At 39.1% G+C, this 18,436-nt stretch overlaps 1 protein-coding gene across 2 annotated transcripts in view; it reads right to left on the reverse strand.

Annotated features, from left to right (window-relative positions):
• Positions 1-2,099: 2,099 nt before the first annotated feature.
• LOC131073906 (nudix hydrolase 16, mitochondrial) overlaps positions 2,100-18,436 on the reverse strand; it is a 34,622-nt gene continuing 18,285 nt past the window's right edge. For both annotated transcript variants that reach the window (XM_058010412.2, XM_058010413.2), the window contains 2 exons: positions 3,209-3,355; positions 2,100-2,651 (listed from right to left, as the gene is read on the reverse strand). In XM_058010412.2, coding sequence (XP_057866395.1) covers positions 2,502-2,651; positions 3,209-3,355 — 297 coding nt within the window. In that variant the 3' untranslated portion in view covers positions 2,100-2,501. The remainder of the gene's footprint in view (positions 2,652-3,208; positions 3,356-18,436) is intronic.

The following is an 18,436-nucleotide window of genomic DNA, read 5'->3' on the forward strand; positions in this document are numbered from 1 at the left end:
GTGACAACAAACCTACTAAAAAATACAGATAGTAGATAGAAGCAAGCAAAACCCTAGCAGAGCAAAAAACCATCCAAACACTACCTACTTTGAAATCAAGAGAATAATTTCAATTCATAAGAACTAATAAAGAAAAGGTATCCCTTTGACAAGATATAAGATAAACATTTAGATTGTGATGTGAAATAAATTGTGAAAAGTTAGTAAGTTTAGCTTATTGATTCAATATTTTGGATGACAATAAAAAAAGCTAGGTAGGTGCCTTAAAACACTTTAAAGCTCTTATTGCTATATTTTTTGGCCAAGTATTTTCAAGTTTTCATAGGGATCTACAAAGGTTATAGATGGTTCTCAATGATCCAAACACCTTAGATTCCAACATAGTCGAAGCAAGTTTCTAAGGATTAGAACATACACATCGCACAATTTTATCATTGACAAAACATACAAAATAAAGATCTTATTTTTGTAAACAGTATTTTTACTTTTGTCATAGTAATTATGTGTGTCATGGTGGTTTTGCCCATGTTAAATATTATAAAAAGGAATAATAGATGGAAACAATGTCTCTGCATGGTCCTTGCATGAGCCTTTCTAGTTGAGTTCATTATATGTATACCATTTGGTGTTATTATAAACCATTAGAATTAGAATTGAGAATTGATGGCAATCCCATTTATTCATTTGGTCTTAAATGAAAATTGGAGTTGGGGCATGTATGTGCAATAGGAGAGGGTGCATGAAAGCAAGTTGTAAAACATTGCTATTCTAAGGATATCTTGTTAAGACAATGTAAGCTTATAAATATACAAAGGAGTTAATTTTGACAAAAAGAAAAGTAAAATTTTTTGAGTCTTTCCACATTGGATTTCTCCTTGTAAAAATATTTATGCATCTCTTTCTACTTGTATGCTTCCACATACTTTTTTGGTTATTTCCACTCATCAACTACTACATAGCCTCGAGCACTAAGAAAGCATAACAATGTGTTAATTCATTCTACAACAGCAAGGAACACTCTTTGTTGTACTAATGGTCTTGTGGAAAAGAAAAGTGCCACATGTTATGGTAGAATGGATGAGTTATGAGACATTGTATGCAATTATTTATGTATGCAAGCATGTGCATATTTGTACGAAAATATGACAGCTAGAGTTGTTCAAAGCCTTGATTTGTAGCCTTAGATTGTTATTTCATGTTGGCAAATTGTGTATTGGAATTCCCAGGTTGATTATAGTCATCATGTAAGTTCCATGGAGGAAATATTTTTGACGAGATGTACAACCATGACCCCCTTCAGATACGAACCCATTACCTCCACTATAGAGTACATTTGTCATCACTATTTTAAATATTCATCCTTTTCTATAGAACCACAATTGCTTAGAGGTGATGGAGTGATCTATGGGCCCTTCATGCTAATTCAACAATGGACTGGGTTAAAAGAGACACAAACAATTAAATGCTTAGAAAAGAATCCCACAAAATAAAAATACCTTGAGTGTTAGGTTGTACTTATGCTACATTGATAATAGCTATGAAAAAAAGGGAGATATCAATGAAAAGAATATCCATGATAATTGGCTATCCCAGAAATGACTTAAATATACATGGGCCAAAATTTCACAAAAATCTTAAAATATAATTTTTTTAAAAATGCCATTTTTGAAGTGGAAGAAATGAGTTACTGATTTGAATAATTCGCTCTCATTTGAGTGACCAGGTTTCAATATTGCGGACATGCAAGGAGATCAATTTATATGATGTGTTAGGAGGATAAATGGCGATTCAGTTAGAAAGTAGATATCAAGTTTGGTCCTAGAGACATGGGCTAGCGGTTAAAACAATTCACTCTCACAAGAGGATATCCATTCAAATATCATGATTATAAATTAAAAGATCTGAAATACAAAGTAAAGTATCTGTTGGTCATTTGCAACAGCAATATAACACGGTATCTGAAAATGTAAAGAAATGGCTTCTTATTGAATCTCAATTGTTTGTTAATGTATGAAACGTACTAACAGTAACATGATTTCATTTTCCAACAAAGGATTCGATGAAAATTTAATTTCATTCACAACAACATATGAAAAGAATTACAACGAAATAAAGAATATTCAAACAAATGGAATGAAGAGTCATCTCCATATACACTGCACTTTAAACTTGAATGCAACTGTTATTCAATACCATTCAAGTTGACAATGTTAGTATCGCTGACTTGGCAATTACAAAAAGAATTTCGTTAGACCTTGCTCTTTTGACCCAAAAAAATGAATTAAGAATTAACTAAGTGAAAGAAAAACAGATCATGTACAATTGCCGATAATTCTGTTAGTAGAAAAATCCTTGACTTTAAGAAGCTTCACTCAAACAATGGACTTCTTGAAGCTCAGATTAAGAAGATCATACTTTCTGTTAGAGATGAAGGAAGAGTATAAGGGCCATCGACTGTGAGTAGCAAAGTCTCCATCAACAATCATCAATAAAGTAGACCATCATATTTGTCCTTGGTCAGATTGTTGGGACAATGGTCTTGGAGAAACAGAACAATCACCCAATTCTGATTGTGTATAAGAGGCACAATTATGAAGAGCAGCTTGCATCCAGTCATAGCAACATAGTTCTGCTGCCTCTGTAATAGTAACCTACACAAGGACACAAGAAATTTCTACAATTAAACAATTTTGCCAGTTAGAATAATAGCAAAAAATGCTCACACAAACCCTTAGAAAAGATTCATCCATAACTGATAGATCTGACAGCATCTAGAACAAACTAATGACAGTTATATGTCCTAGAGGTCTATATGAACATAGTACTCAATAAAGTGGTGAATAGATGCTTCGGTGATTGCCAATATAAATTCAAAACAAGAAATTGCATTAACTAGGGGAAAATAAATATACTCAAAACATCTTTGCAAATTTGCTAGCTCTACTAGCCCATCTTGGGACGGTATCTTTCATTCACTGGTTAGTTATCAGTTGTACTGTTGTAGTATCCATTAATTCTTATTGTAGATAACATGAAGGTTTCAACAAATGAAAAAAACAAGCTCAAGCTGGACGAGAATAGAAATAGCATTCTATGTAAATAAGGGGTATACAATTATTTTTTGTATATCTAGATTCTAAAAATCTCATTTAATATATAATAGTCTATCATCTGCAAATATAAAAACTGAAAGATTCAAAGAACTAACCCATTTGCGTTGGCGGTTATTTTTCTCGGGCCATGACTCTAGTTCTTCAGTTACAAACAAGGCAAACATTTGAGCCCTACAAAATCCTTCATGCCCACAATCATCTTGGTACCTTTTGCTCCTAAATTCCCACGATCCCAAATGTTTCTGCATTCAGAAAATAAGACAATCATTAACTTTAGAAAATCTTCAAACGAGACACTGTTTTGAAAAATTCAATGCTAAAAGAATGCTGAAATGCAACTAGTTAATCTTGGCTTTGAATAGCAATCAAGGGAAAAAATAGTAATCAAGTCAATAGGATTATCTACAAAGTTATAATTAGGTGTGACAAATGCTTCGCTCATGCTCAGAAAATATACCGTTCAATGTCAATCCACCATAGCATGGTCACAACACATTTACACTTAGAATAGAAACAAAAATACACTATTTATAAACTAAGTTACCGGTTCCGGGTACGGATTCGGCAAATTTTTTTTCCACGGGGGGGGGTGGGGGGGGGGGGGTGTACGGGTACTGGTTCGTCCGTACATATATATATATATTTTATTTATTTTTTTATATATTTATGTTCAAACTTCAAACATCAAAATTATATACGTTCACAGTTCAAACATACAATGTCACTTTCCCATACAAGATACATAAATGATAACAGATAAATCATAAATCATAAATCCATAATTGCCAATGCCAATAAATATTCTGATAAAGATATATCGTAAATCATAAATGTAATATCATATTCATAATTTGCAAAAAATATAATATTCAAGTTTCAAGTTTCAACTGATTCAAGTTTCAAAATGTTAAAATAAGATTAAAAAATTTGGTTTTTAATTGTTTTTCTTTGTTTTCTAACCCGTGGGCCCTGTTTTTGGGAACCCACGGGCTTGGGTTCACCCGGGTCCTCCCTGGTTCGACCTGGGTCCCACCCGGGTCCTGCCCAGGCGGCTGGGTTCCCTGTGGGTCCTGCTGCAGGACCCACAGGGAACCCAGCCGCCTGGGCAGGACCCGGGTGGGACCCAGGTTGAACCAGGCTTGGACCAGGACCGGGCATGAACCAGCAGGACCCACAGGGAACCCAGCCGCCTGGGCAGGACCCGGGTGGGACCCAGGTTGAACCAGGCTCGGACCAGGACCAGGCATGAACCAGGACCAGGACCCGACTATTTTTGGCAAGAACCGGTAACTGAGTTTATAAAGTTTATGGGTCTGTAGGTGAATGTTGCATGACTGCGATTTTTCAATTTATAAATACTCTAATACAAAAAACAGATGAAACCACATGCCTTCATAAAAATCTTAAAAAATGTTTTGCACATGAGTCAATTATTGACTCCAAGTGATTATCTACAAGATGAGCTCTCTTTGTTGTATGCCATTGAAATTAAAAAATGAACTCGTGTCAAATAATTCCATATATTATTTAATTGCAAATCTCTGAATTACCGAAAGTGGGTGAATGATTAAAATATATTGTCATATATGTTCATTATCCAATAGCATCCCTTATTGTAACAAGCACCCTCCTATATATTTGTGCTTAAAGCAAAGCTGGGATTTTGGGGCCTGATTAATCTCTGATTTTCTTCAAGAGATGCCATTTCTTTAAGTCCAAAGAACCTTCAATTCTAAATGTATTTCCTTGTTACTTATGGTACATGCAGTCTTAGAAAACCCTGACATGGTATAATGGTATTTCCTTTGCCATACAAAGATAATTTTGCATAGTATTAAGATGCCCATTTGTTTAAATATACATATTTCAAACTAGTACGCAACTCTAACCAGAAAAACTAAAAAAAAATTCAAATGCAAGTATGGTATAATGTGTATTCACACACAGCCATGAAAGAATGTTAGGTTTTACTCCAGTGTAGCAAATTAGATGCAGTCATGTTGATGATAAATAATGAAAAAGATAGGGATAGGGTGTACTGAATGCCCAGAAGAATAAACACTAAACATTGTATATTCTTTATGAAAAGGTAGGTTAAAAACTGGTTGTGGGAGATTGGAAGTCCCTGATATTTGATTTAATAAGAATGTTTAAGTAGAATATATTGCATTGCTGCTGTGTATTTGTCAATTAGATGAGGAATTATGAGTTGCCCTCACACTACTTTGCAAGAAAAAAGTTTTTGTTTGTCATAAGGTACATCTTGAGTCAAAACAGATTCTATTTCATAGATTTGACAACTTGTCTATTTTCATCTTCCATGCTTCAATTCTGACCCTAGTTATCTTTGGAATAAGAGCAAAGCTCTTCTCATATAGTCAGTGACTCAATATCTTCCTTCTGAAATAACCCTCAGCAATATGTAGTGACTTATGCGATCCAAAAATTGTCATATAAACATTCAGATACAATTGGAATGCTAGTAGAATAAATAATGAAATTTTGTAGCGGAGTTAAATTATACATAAGGGACTCATCTTTAGTATGATATTCTTACATGTTTGGATTAATCTCTGATACTCTTTAAGTGTGATAAGAGACTCATCTTAAGTGCGATATTCTTACATATTTGGATTAGTGTGATATTCTTTCATATGTGATTGCAACCCATAGGACCAAGTATCGGTGAAGAGTATGGCCATAATTGAATTTGTCTGACATGTTTTTGATCATTGTCAAATTTTACTTTGAAGAGACAGGGCAACAAGTGATGGGTTCAACTGCTATTGAACTCATCCCATACATGACAAAACAGTAGAATTAAAAGGTTGTCTCACTACTTGTAACAGTTCTCCCTCTTGTTCAATGCATGGAACGCATTATGTTCTTTCTTAGTCAAGTCACGTATTCATTTTCTAGTACAAATACAAAGATTGATATTTGCACTAGTAACTTCTTCCTTCTTGGGAAAGCAAATAAGAAATGTTATTGAGGTACACTTGACAACAAGAGCTGCATTCCAATCATGCCAATTCTTAGGGTTATTGGCAATTAAAGGTGAAAATTCATTGTATGTTTCTTGTGAGGGCGACTTATGCAAGCCATGTTGACATTCTTCCATTTAGAGGGATTCTCCTTCTTGTGGGGAATCAAGGAAGGATTGAAAGAGAGAGAAGTCTCTTGAAAGAGGTGCTTTCCACTCATGTTAGGTTCAGTGTTATTGGCAATTAAAGGTAGAAGTTCATTGCCATGTTCCATGAGGATCATGTGATTGTGTGTGGTCATTAGTGTTTACAAAATTAGATGCAAGTGAGAATGCTGGAAGAGAGTTGTTCTTGGAAGGCCCTTGCAAGGAGCAATGTTGTACAAACTAATTTTCATAGTGGATTATTTTTGCTGGAGATTTTCCTACATTGGGTTTCTCCAAGGTAACTCTCTTACTTGTTCTCGTGTTTACTTGCTTATACCAAGATGCTACAGGTTTCTAACAACTAAGACATTTGCTTCTGAATAATGGGAATGTCTCTATTGATTTCAATCATCTATGTTTCTCTTTTTTGGTGTGGAACTTGTGTTGTACAAACTGATTTTCATAGTGGATTATTTTTGCTGGAGATTTTCCTACATTGGATTTCTCCAAGGTAATTCTCTTACTTGTGCTCGTGTTTACTTGCTTATACCAGGATGCTACAAGTTTCTAACAACTAAGACATTTGCTTCTGGATAATGGGAATGTCTCTATTGATTTCAATCATCTATGTTGCTCTTTTTTGGCATCGAACGTGTAACTAAGTAATGAATAAATGATTTGAAATCACAAAATCCTATGGAGAATCAATGGAGTCTACAGATCATTTACTCAATCTTATCATCCAAAGTGTACATGTTCTTGTAGACACACATACACATCACAATAGTATTCCCAAGTGGTTGAGGCACCATTTGCCAAGTTTCAATCTTCACAAGAAATTATATTCATCTCTCTTCACCTACTTGTTGTGACCATTTCACACATCGCCCCATCGCAAATGGGGACCCCCTCTTTTTGCTTGTTTTTCGCTCGTTTTCGCTTTCTTTTTTAGGGTTTTGTTAGTCAGTTAGTTGTCTGGATTTAGGGCTAAGCCTTAGGGTGTTAAATTTTGCCTTTTCAAGCCATAATCCAGTCGTTTTTTGAGAGAGCTTTTGAGCTTCTTTTCTAGAATGCAAATTTTGAATGCAATGAATTCGCCAAAATGGTCAAATTTTTCAATTGGAATGTTCATGCAGAGCTTAAATTTGTCTAAGTGTTGACCGTCAATGTGAATTTTTGTCTGATTGAATATTTTGACCAAATTTTGACTTTTTTGAATTTTGATCCTAGGTATTGGAATTGATTTGTTTTCGCCTCGTGAAGTGTTAAAATGTGAAAAATCTTGTTATTTTGGCCTGTAGGAGCAAAATCGCTCCTGTCCCTCAGTGAAGGACGGGAGCTCATTTTCAAATATCTCATTGTCCTTGCAGAGTCCAGACAAAGTTTGCGTTTGAAGTGATGGAGAACAACAAGATCTTTCCATTGAATATAAATTGAAGATTTTTATGAGCACAGACATGCCACCAGGAGGAAAATCGCTCCTGTCCCTCAGTGAAGGACCGGAGCTACAATTCAAATTTCACCTTGTCCTTGCGAGATTTTGATAACTTAGCAAGTTGAGGACGTCCGAAGGAAGATACTTTGCCAAATGAATATAATTTAAGATGCAAAGAACGAAGGAAAATGACCTATATTGACTAAATCGCTCCTGTCCCTCTCCAAGGGACCAGGGCGAGGTACCTTGTAGCTCTCGTCCCTCTCCCAGGGACCAGAGCGATTTCCTTCATTTTGCAAAATCCAGACAAGGGTCGAGGCAAGTTTACGTTCAAAAACAAGGGAAAACATGAGATGAGCACATTGAATATAAATTGAAGATTTTTGGGACGTCCATACCAGTGTTAAATGCCTAGTTCGCTCCTGTCCCTCAGGAAGGGACCAGAGCGATTTTTGATATAATTGCCTTTTTTGCAAAATTACAAACAATGTCAAGGCATGGGCGGATAGAGGGAAGAAGGACGAATCCGTTGAATATAAACTTAGAGCATGGCAAAGTGAGATGAAAGCCACAAGGGAAGGATCGCTCCTGTCCCTCTCCAAGGGACCAGGGCGATACAATGGTGATGATACGTCCCTCCAAAGTTCAAGGTCGTCCCTCCAAGGTTCAAGGCCGATCCAAGTCAGGACGAAGGGTGGCGAGGACATTTCAAGGCATTTCCATCAAGCGCAACGTTGCAAAGGTCATCACATGGAAGGATTTGCACTCTAAAGACCTAGATCGCTCCTGTCCCTCTCCAAGGGACCAGAGCGATATCTACATAATGGCGTAAATTTCAAAAGGCAAACAAGTTTCAAGTTACCAAGAGGGTCGAAAGGACATCATTCCACGCAATGAAGATAATTGCAAGTTGGTACAAACAAGAGCAAGCATATTATGATGAACTTCGCTCCTGTCCCTCAGGAAGGGACTAGAGCGATATTGATATATTAGATTAATCCATGCAAGATTTACGTAAAGACAAAGATACACAAGGTTACATATGCTCCAGGACATCGTTTGAAGATAATTTGCAAGAGTTTTAAACGTCCAAACATTGCTAATCAAGGTAAAAGTCTCCCATCGCTCCTGTCCTTTGGACAAGGACCAGGGCGATACTATCAAAACACTCACGTTCCTTCAAAGATCAAGGCGAGGCGAGGTTAGGAAGTGCGAAGGACGACATTTGGAGGACATTGCAAAGAGGATCGAAGTTTAAAAGTCGCCAAGATCAAGGAGAAATAATGGATCGCTCCTGTCCCTCTCCAAGGGACAAGGGCGATGGTCCTTTTAATACATCCAAACGCACAATAAAAGCAAATGGGAATAAGCGCAAAAGAACACAAGCATTGATATTTCGAAGGTCAAAGATATAAGATGAACATGAAGACATGGAGATCGCTCCTGTCCCTCTCCAAGGGACAAGGGCGATGTTAGATAGAACACATGATATTTTTGAAAATCACGTTAAGACAAGGACGCACAAGGTTCTAAATGACGTTTGGAAGATGATACAAGGAAAGGATCGTACCAAAATGGAGAATTTCAAGCAAAAAACTTAGGATCGCTCCTGTCCCTCTCCAAGGGACCAGGGCGATAATGGCCATAAGATGTATTTGCTCGCACAAGAAAGGCAATCAAATTCGAAGGACCACCAGGTGATCAATTTGGGACATGGAAATGAAGGGGTTGAACGTTGAAAATGCAATAATCTGGACCAAAATCATGGATCGCTCCTGTCCCTCTTCAAGGGACCAGAGCGATGAGGTACGTCCCTTTATTTTCATATTTTTGGCGCCAAATTAAACAATTCAAATTTTCTTTAAATGCTAAATCAATTTTAAAAATTGAAAATCCATTTTTTATTGGCATTTAATATGGCGTTAACATTTATTAATTATTTTTGCCTTATTTAAAAATCGAAATTTGCAATTAAAAAACGCAAGGCATTAATAGTTAATTATTTAATTAATAAAAAATCGATTTGAGCGCTCATATATGGAGGTCGGCCTTGTTATGTCATTGCAAATCATTTAAAAAATGGTTTTATTTTTATTAAGTCGGCCTAAGGGGTAAAGGATGCAAGCGCTATATAAGGGGGGTAGAATTATCATTTTCTACATCATTATTTTACCTTCCTTCATGCGAATTGAGAAGAGGCGAATATAGTGCGAGTTTCATTCATCCAAGGGTGGCGCGCTTAGACATTCCAAAGGTGGTGCGATTTCAAACCAAAGGTGGCGAAGACACTCCAAAGGTGGTGCGAATTGCATTGAAGACCCAAAGGTGGCGCTAATATCATCTTGTGAGGAGTGCGAAGTGTGTTTGAAAGGGTGCGAATTCAATCCAAAGGGTGGCGCTTTATCCAAACCAAAGGTGGTGCGAGCTTGAGGATACACCAAGAGCGAATTTGAAGATCCATCCAAGACCACGCCTAAGGCGAATTTGCTAAGGACTTGGAGATTTGTTAGTGCGAACTTGAAGATCCATTTGAGACCAAGTCCAAGGTGATAATTGAAGATCACATTCTCTCCAGAGGTGGCGAAGTCAAATTTGAGGAGATCATATTGAAGATTATCTTTATACCTCAATTTTGCCTAGACAAATTTTGTTTTTGCATTCTAGAGTTAGCTCTCTGTCGAGGTATGGCGATTTAATTGTTATTGCTTTATTCATTCATCGTCATATTTCAAATTTTGAAATTTTGATTCTTGAATTTCTCTCAGCTCAATCGTTTATTTTAGGAAATGATAACTCTAGAGACTTATCATGAGGTTTCCTAAAATCTATCTCTCTTATTTACGTTATTTATTGCAAAATCTATTTCTTATAATGAAATGTTGTGTAGGTATGGCGACCCCAAAGGCGGGAGCATCCACCAGTCGCTCGGCTCTCATGAAAGAAGATCAGAAGACCGAAGAAGTGGAGACCAAGATCGTGTCCAAGTGGAGCAACGTTGGAGATACAAACTTGGGGAACTTTAGCACGAAGAAGTTCCGAGAGGTCCCTTACATCGGCAAGCCATCACCTGTCGCCCGGAGAATAATAGAGAGTGGCATCATCAAGGCGGTCGGTTTTCCTCCAGCTATTCAGTGCCACGAGTTGATGATCGAGTGTGCCCGTCATTACAATCCACAGTCCAGGACAATTGTGTCCAATGAGGGAAGCACTTTGGCATACCTTTCAGAGGAGGCCATAAGTGAAGCCTTCCATCTTCCAGAGCACAGGGACATGATATACAAGAGCATTGAAGGAGCCAGATCAGTGTACGATGATGATCCAGATGCTTGCCTAAGCATAATCAACAAGAACTGGCTACTCAAGAGTCGTCCCCGTCTGAGCAAAGTACCGAACACACCACACCGGATTGATTTCCAAGAGGAGTACAGAGATTTGATTACTATGCTCAACAGAGTTACAGGAGCACCTCATGCCTTCTATTTTGAGAAATGGATGTTTTATTTCATCCAGGTGATTGTTCAAGGAAAGGGTACAATACATTGGGCTAGGATAATTAGCCATTGCTTAGACGTACAGTTGAGAAGACTCAGGGCTACTAAGTCCTTCCACATGAGTTCATACGTCATCTATGCCTTAATCAGGAGCGTTGAGTACGCAGGACTACCTCACAGAGGAGTGATTGGAAGAGGACCTGGCGAGGTCAGAGTTTGTGAATCCTATACCTACTTGCATCATCCACCAGGGAAGAACTACAAGTTAATCAATGATACTTTCACGATGAACATCACAAGGACGTTGCAAGGAGGGATTCATAACAGATTATCTCAGGATGCCCAGGAGTTAATCAAGAGGTACGGTGCTTGGTTCATTCAGTTTCCCAAGTTCACTTACATTAGAGTGTATGGATGTCCTTTACCTCCATACATGTTGCCGAGGTACCCTACAGATAGAATTGTGTTACTTGAAGTAACAAGGCAGTTGGCAGCATATGTGAAGGCATTCAGACACAGACATCAGAATGGAGTTCAGGTACCTATTATTTTGGGTAATTCAGTTGAGGTATGTCCCAATGTCTCAGCCATGGATGACGCAGAGAGGGAGTTAGCCTTGTATCCTTTTTCATCTTTTGCTTGGAGGAATAGTTTTGATCCTCATGGACATTTAGAGGAGACGGTCGGTAGAAGATTTAGACATGAGTACCAAATTGAAGATTTTATGATGAATCTCCTAGATGATCTCGAAGTGAAACGAAAGATACATTCTAGATTGCCTTTGGATTTCATCAGGAAATGTAAGATTTACAGAGTGGCCGACAAAGCTCAGGACAACGGCAGGCACATCCAATCTTCATATGATAGAGAAAGCAAAACAATAAGTTTGAATTGGAATGAGCCCGAGGCCGTGGATTTAGATGATTTGATGGCACCAGTCTTGTCTTGTACTCGCAGATGGGTAGACGTTCAGCATCAGAAGTTGAGAGAACAAGGCATAGCTATGTCTTTTACTTTGGAAGAAAAGCCAGCCGAAGGTGGAGCCAGTGTTAGTGAAGGCAATCCTAATCCTAGGAATTCAGGAGAAGGTAACCTTCGATGTGCTAGTGAGGGCAATCTCCATCCGAGAGGTTCAAAGAGAAAGGAAAGATCAGAAAAGAAAGAGCCTTCCAAGAAAAAGCTAGGTGCCGGCAAAGATCAAACACCAGGTACTTCTTCCAGACCAAAGGATAGAACAGTTCGAGTGGAAGAGTCCATGGAATCGATGGTACAGAATGACAGACAGGAGGAAGAACAGGCACAGCATGTTTCATCCGATGGATCCCTCCAAGACTATGATTTAGATAATGATAACGAAGTAACATCTCCTCCCAGACAAGAAGAAGTAGTACACAAAGAAATTCAAGTTCAAGAGACAAGATCAAATATCCCAGATTGGTTGAAGGAAAGATTGACTAAGGTGATCGTAATTGAGGACGAGGACAGTGCAATTGATTTAGAGAGCCTTGTTGGGCGTTCACATATGACAACAAAGAAGAAGAAGGCTACAAAAATGTCCAAGATGATTCGAGATGAGACTGGATCTAGAAAACTGCAGATAGCTACACCGGCGGCAGACAAATATGAGGGTGAGATCCTAGCAGAAGACTATCATATACAGACTATTGAGTTAGGACCTTCCACAGCAGAGCAGACTCTAGATGATGCCACCGACACATTTGAGGCATTGAAGGACAAGCTTAGAGAAGAAGTAGAAAAGAATAGAAAGCTTGAGAGAGAGGTCGGTGCATGGAGGACATATTTCAGTCACATCAATGAACCTTTGGGACGTCAGGATCCAGTTAGATCACCATTGCAGGCGTTGCCCCTTCAATCAATCAATGAAGCAGAAAGATTCAGGAACCTGGTCCAGCGTACATGTGGTTGGATGGATAGATCTCACACGGTGGCCATTGAGTTTGTTACAAGGATGTCGAAGATCACCCATCAGGCTATCCAAGTTCTTGAGATAATCCACAGATTGATGGCTACAGTAGCTGCATTTGCCCATACCAAGGACGTTGTCATCCCTGTCTTGAAAGTTATAAGACACACATCCAGAAGAATTTTAGCACAAGAGAGGATCTTGGAAGGTGATTCTCACAGTTTGTTTCAGTGGTCAACCTTACTCCATATAAAGAGTGTTCTCTTTGAGGACATCAGTGTTAGATGTGGTCAAGTTGAGGAGGTGATCAATCCGATCCAGGACAGAGTATTTGAGGTACTTCGTACCATTCTTGGCTGAAGGATCGAGGTCGAGACAGATGTGGATTTACAAGAGTTTGAGGATAGAATCACGATCATCTTTCGCAAGGACGTAGACGTTACAGATGAGCAGTATGATCAGATGTATGCCACCATGCTCCTGATTGATAGAACAAAGGAACTTGAACCTACTTGGGACGCAGCTCTTCTAGATGCATTTGATCAGGTTATCCACTTAGAAGAGAGTATCAAGAATCTTCCCGAGATTCCAAGCACAGAAATCGAAGGAATCGTGACAAAATTCATTGCTTATGCTAAGAAAGAGAATTGGAAAGGGAATAAGATTCTAGATGAAAGGTTGTTACAGATGACATGACATCTTATTTCTCATTGGTTGATACCTCCTAGATTTTTGTGCCAAATTTAATATTTGGCTATATATTTAATGTTGTTCAGTAAAAAGGAGGTCATTTGTAACAAACCCTAATTAGGGTTTAGGTGTCATGATCTTGTCCATTGATTTACTTTCAATCTGGACCTTTCATTGTAACTGGGGATGCTATTTATACCCCCATTTTTCATTTCATTTGGGGATAGATGTAATAGAGTAATAGAAGAATAGAAAAATAGTGAAATAGAGAGATTAGAAGTGTAAGCAATTTTATTTTGTAGCAAGATTGAGTCTTGAAGAGAGAAGTTCAAGCAATTGTTGTATATGATGACTTGGAAATCAATAAAATATTGAAGTTATGGTGTTTTGTTGCAAGTTTCTTGAGTTATCTTCATGGTTGTTGGATGTACTTGAATCACGCTCAATCAAAGTAGTTTGTTAATTTGAAAGACTAAGTGTGAGATTTGATATTTGGTAGGATTCGCAATCCAAACCACTAGCTTCTTGCTGATTGTAGGAACGCCTTGCGTGGTCGACTGGAAAACATTTTGAGTCCTTAACCTTCAAGCATTTTCGTATCTAGGACATGTACCTTCGTAGTAGTGTCCTTGGTCTTTGATGCATTGAACACCATTATTACCTTAGAAGATCGCACTAATTTCAGTTGAGTTGTTATCTTATGGCAAAATTGAAATTGGTTGAGTCTTGCCAAATCTCATTCATGCTAAGTCGTTCATAGGGTTAGGCTAGATTAGACTTTCTTAAACCCTGTCCTTTTTCCATTTTTTTTTTTGAAAGTTCCTTTTAGATTAGTGAAATCTTCGAACCATTGAATCCGTAAGAAGCCTTGAAGGAAACAGCAAATCACATCATACCACTAAAAAGCTTGTCCACACGTGGAGACCCCACTAAAAGAACCTTGGAGTCCATCTAACTGATCCTTTTTGCAGATCTTCAGCAGTTAGAGACTATTTTCTCAAGAGAGGATAAGATGCCTGTCGGTATTTTATTCTGTGTATGATTGTGTATGAAATACACGTCAACAGAATTGGCGCTAGAAGGAGGGCTCTCTTTCGTTTCAAAGTTCGAAGTCCGAAGATTTTGAAAAAGAGAAAAACATTGCAAGCATGATCACGAAGTACGATGGTGTTGCCGAATGAAGGACTGAATCAAGTGGTGCAACCCAATTTGCAAGTAGGCAATACCCAAGAAGACATCATTTCCCAATTGAATCAAGTAGCTTGGAACGCAAGGAGAAGTCAAGTCGAATATAACAAAGTCAGAATCATCTTACAGCAAGAGGAAGATATAGCCGAAGAACATCAAAGGGTCATAGCTAGGAATCTTCGCAATCAAAGGAACCCACAATAATCCTTGCAAGACTTCACGCTGGATCACATTGGTTCATTCTCGCCCGAGAAACATCAAAGGTTGTTGAGGTCCACACCAGGCATCAAGGATCTAAGTGAACTTCAGTTTACTTCCAAAGCAAAGCGAGTTAAGAGAGAGGACACTCCCAAGGAGTTCGAACTAAGATTGGAAGGATCTCCTGAGTCATCACAAGTTCTTCAAGAACAAGTACAAGCGGCGATCCAATCTAGTATCCAAGTAATTTCACAAACAAAGAGCCAAGCTAGTTCATCAAGTTCAGTTTCAAGGAATACAATGGCTCATCGTGCTCCACCTCCACCTCCTCCTCCTCATGTACTTAATGGTGCGACGTGGCTAGTCAACAATCCATCACCGTTGGAATTTGCAGTTTACCATGATATGCCGAAGAATCCAGAACACTTTTGTTCCAAGTTCAATGTCAGTGATTTCCATCGCACGGCAGAAGATCACATCAAGATGTTCGAGGACCTTCTTCGTAACAGACAAATTGAATATGGAGATGTGGCATGTAGGCTTTTTCCCTACTCATTGGGAGAAGAGGCATACTTTTGGTTTATTCATTTGCCTACAGGGTCCATCAGGACTTGGGACGCGATGAAAGACGCATTCATTGCCAAATTTGGCATCCCAACTACGCCAGCGGAGTTATATAGACAGTTTGTTGAGGTTCGAAGGAGGGAACATGAACCTATTACTTCCTTCAATGACAGATTTCACCGAGCATACACAATGCTACGTCCTCCTTATCTTATTGCAGATCCAAGGGAAATTTACTATGGAGCCTTAGATCATCTCACAGCTATGTTCGTAAGGACACATCCTACTCCGAATGATCTAAATGCGGCCTATGCAAAGGCCATTGAAGTGAGTAAGCATATGGGACAAAACATCATTGGACCACTACTACATATGGGACCCGTCGCGGCACCTAACCAGATGCAGGCAGTTGGCACGGCTTTAGCCAACCAAACTCCAGTCATGAATCCAATTCCGCAAGCGACATATCCCAACGTACAGTCGGCAAATCAGTTGGTCCTTCACCCAGGGGCTCCAATTTCTCAAGCCCCACCCGCTCAACCTGTGTACCTGCAAAACGCTACAAATTCGTCAAGGACACAAGAAGAGAAAGACGAAATGAAAGAGCTAATTGAACAAGTCAAGAGGCTATCGACCGAGGTAACTCATTTGAGGAACCAGAATAATCAACTCCAGAGCATGCAGAGGGCCAACCATGGCCAACACACGAACAACCAGAATTTCCAAGGGAATAATAATCAAGGATTCAGAAACAATTATCAAGGAAATAATAATCAAGGTTTCCAAAGAAGACCATGGAATACAGCTCCAAACAATGGAAATGTGGTGACGCCTTTGGACAATCCACCAAATGCGCAAAGTCAAGAGAACCCCTCTTCGAGCAAAGTGTTTTTAGCCGAAGCAGCCTTGTCCAGTTGGTGCAGACTCCACAACACGAACCAACATTCCGAGTTGCAGTGTCCTGAGTTCAAAATTGCGGCCGACATTTTCCAACAAGAGATGCGTACTACCAATCCGCCTGAAAATCCTCCCACCACAGGGTACGAAATTGTTCCAACCACGCAGTATGGTCAAGCTATGATCGTTGAAACCTGCAGATATTCACAAGAAGAAATTAGTCAAGTACAAAATGGGAGATTTCCTCCAGAATCGGCCAATGGACCAATGGTGCCACCAGGATCTCAGTTTCCGCCAGCATCTGCAAATGGACCTGTAGAGGATTCAGAATACTATTTCCCACCATTGAACGACAGTGTTTTAGTAGAAGGAATCAAGGAAGTGTTCCACCAATCGTCAGGAGGTGCAAACCAAAGAGTTTACCACAGGAATCAGAGGAATCCTGAACCTTTAACAACATCGATTCCTCCAAACAATTTTTCAACTCCGCCAGATCCCCAAGCCAGCAACGTCCCTGAATATCCACAAAACACTCAAGAATACAGACAAAGAAATATTTCACCTCCCGCGGGAAATGAAATGAAAAGATTGGCCGCCTTGGTGTTAGATGAACTCAAGAAAGTCAAGGTAAGTTTACCACTCTATGAGTTGCTCAAAGTGTCAGAAATTAAAGAGGCAGTGATCAATAGTTTAAGTGAACCTAGTACAACGAGGTCAAGTGTTCAAGCCACTATCAATATGACTCAAGGGGAGGCCGATTCTCAAGAACAACCCGAACAAAACGAGTGCATGGTTCAAACTATAACCTTCCCAGCTAAAAAGGAAGATATGTTGGAAGGAAAAGTATTACTCAAAAGAGGCGAAACAAAGAAAGCCCAGCCTACAGTCAAAGAGAACCTCACTACTAACTTGGTTCTTCCCGAAAAGGAAGTCGCAATCAAGAAAGATGCGGTTAAAAAAGATAAATCTACAAGCAAAGCCAGTCACTCGAAAGAGGAGAGCCCAGCGAAGGAAGATCACTCAAAGATTAATCAAGTTAAACATCAAGAATCAAGTGAAGGAAATTCAGTGCCTTCTCAAGGAAAGGACGAACCGGCCCCGTTCCTGTTATCAGTCAGAATATTTGGAAAGCTATTACACAATTGCCTTTATGATTCCGGAGCCTCAAGCAATGTCATGCCTTTAGCCGTTTGTCAAAGACTTGGAATCACTCCCGCACCTACCAAGAGAAAAGTCACTCAGCTTGACAAGACAGAAGTTCCAGTCATGGGAGAGTTGAACAACATTCACATGCAATTGGCCGCAGACCCAAGAGTCCAGAATTTTATAAATATATCAGTGGTGGATATTCCAGATTCATATGGAATGCTCCTGAGTCGAGATTGGTCCCGAAAATTGAATGGATATGTATCGACCGATTTCGCACACATGTGGCTACCATGGAGAGGAGTCCCGAACCAGATTAAGATTGATAGCACCCCAAGGTTGAGGTTGATGATAACTGAATATGGAGAGGACAACGAAGTTCTATTTTTAGAGTCCGACCTAGGAACATACAAGCCAAAAGTGGAGGAGATCTTGATGATACAAGATATGCGAGATGAGGATACCCAGCAAGAGGTCATGGAATCGACGGAGATAGTCATTGAAAGCGATCAAGGATCCGACCAAGAGGACGAAGGCATGTTCGAAAACTTCAGGAGGTTCGTACAAAGAAACATCCAGCAAAGTGTACAACTTGGCAATCTAACATCTGTCCGAGATTTGCTCCTTCCGAATTGGTGTAGAATTCACAATGCCGTCCAC

This window comes from Cryptomeria japonica, chromosome 9 (assembly GCF_030272615.1).
Source record: "Cryptomeria japonica chromosome 9, Sugi_1.0, whole genome shotgun sequence".
NCBI classification, from domain to species: Eukaryota; Viridiplantae; Streptophyta; class Pinopsida; order Cupressales; family Cupressaceae; genus Cryptomeria; species Cryptomeria japonica.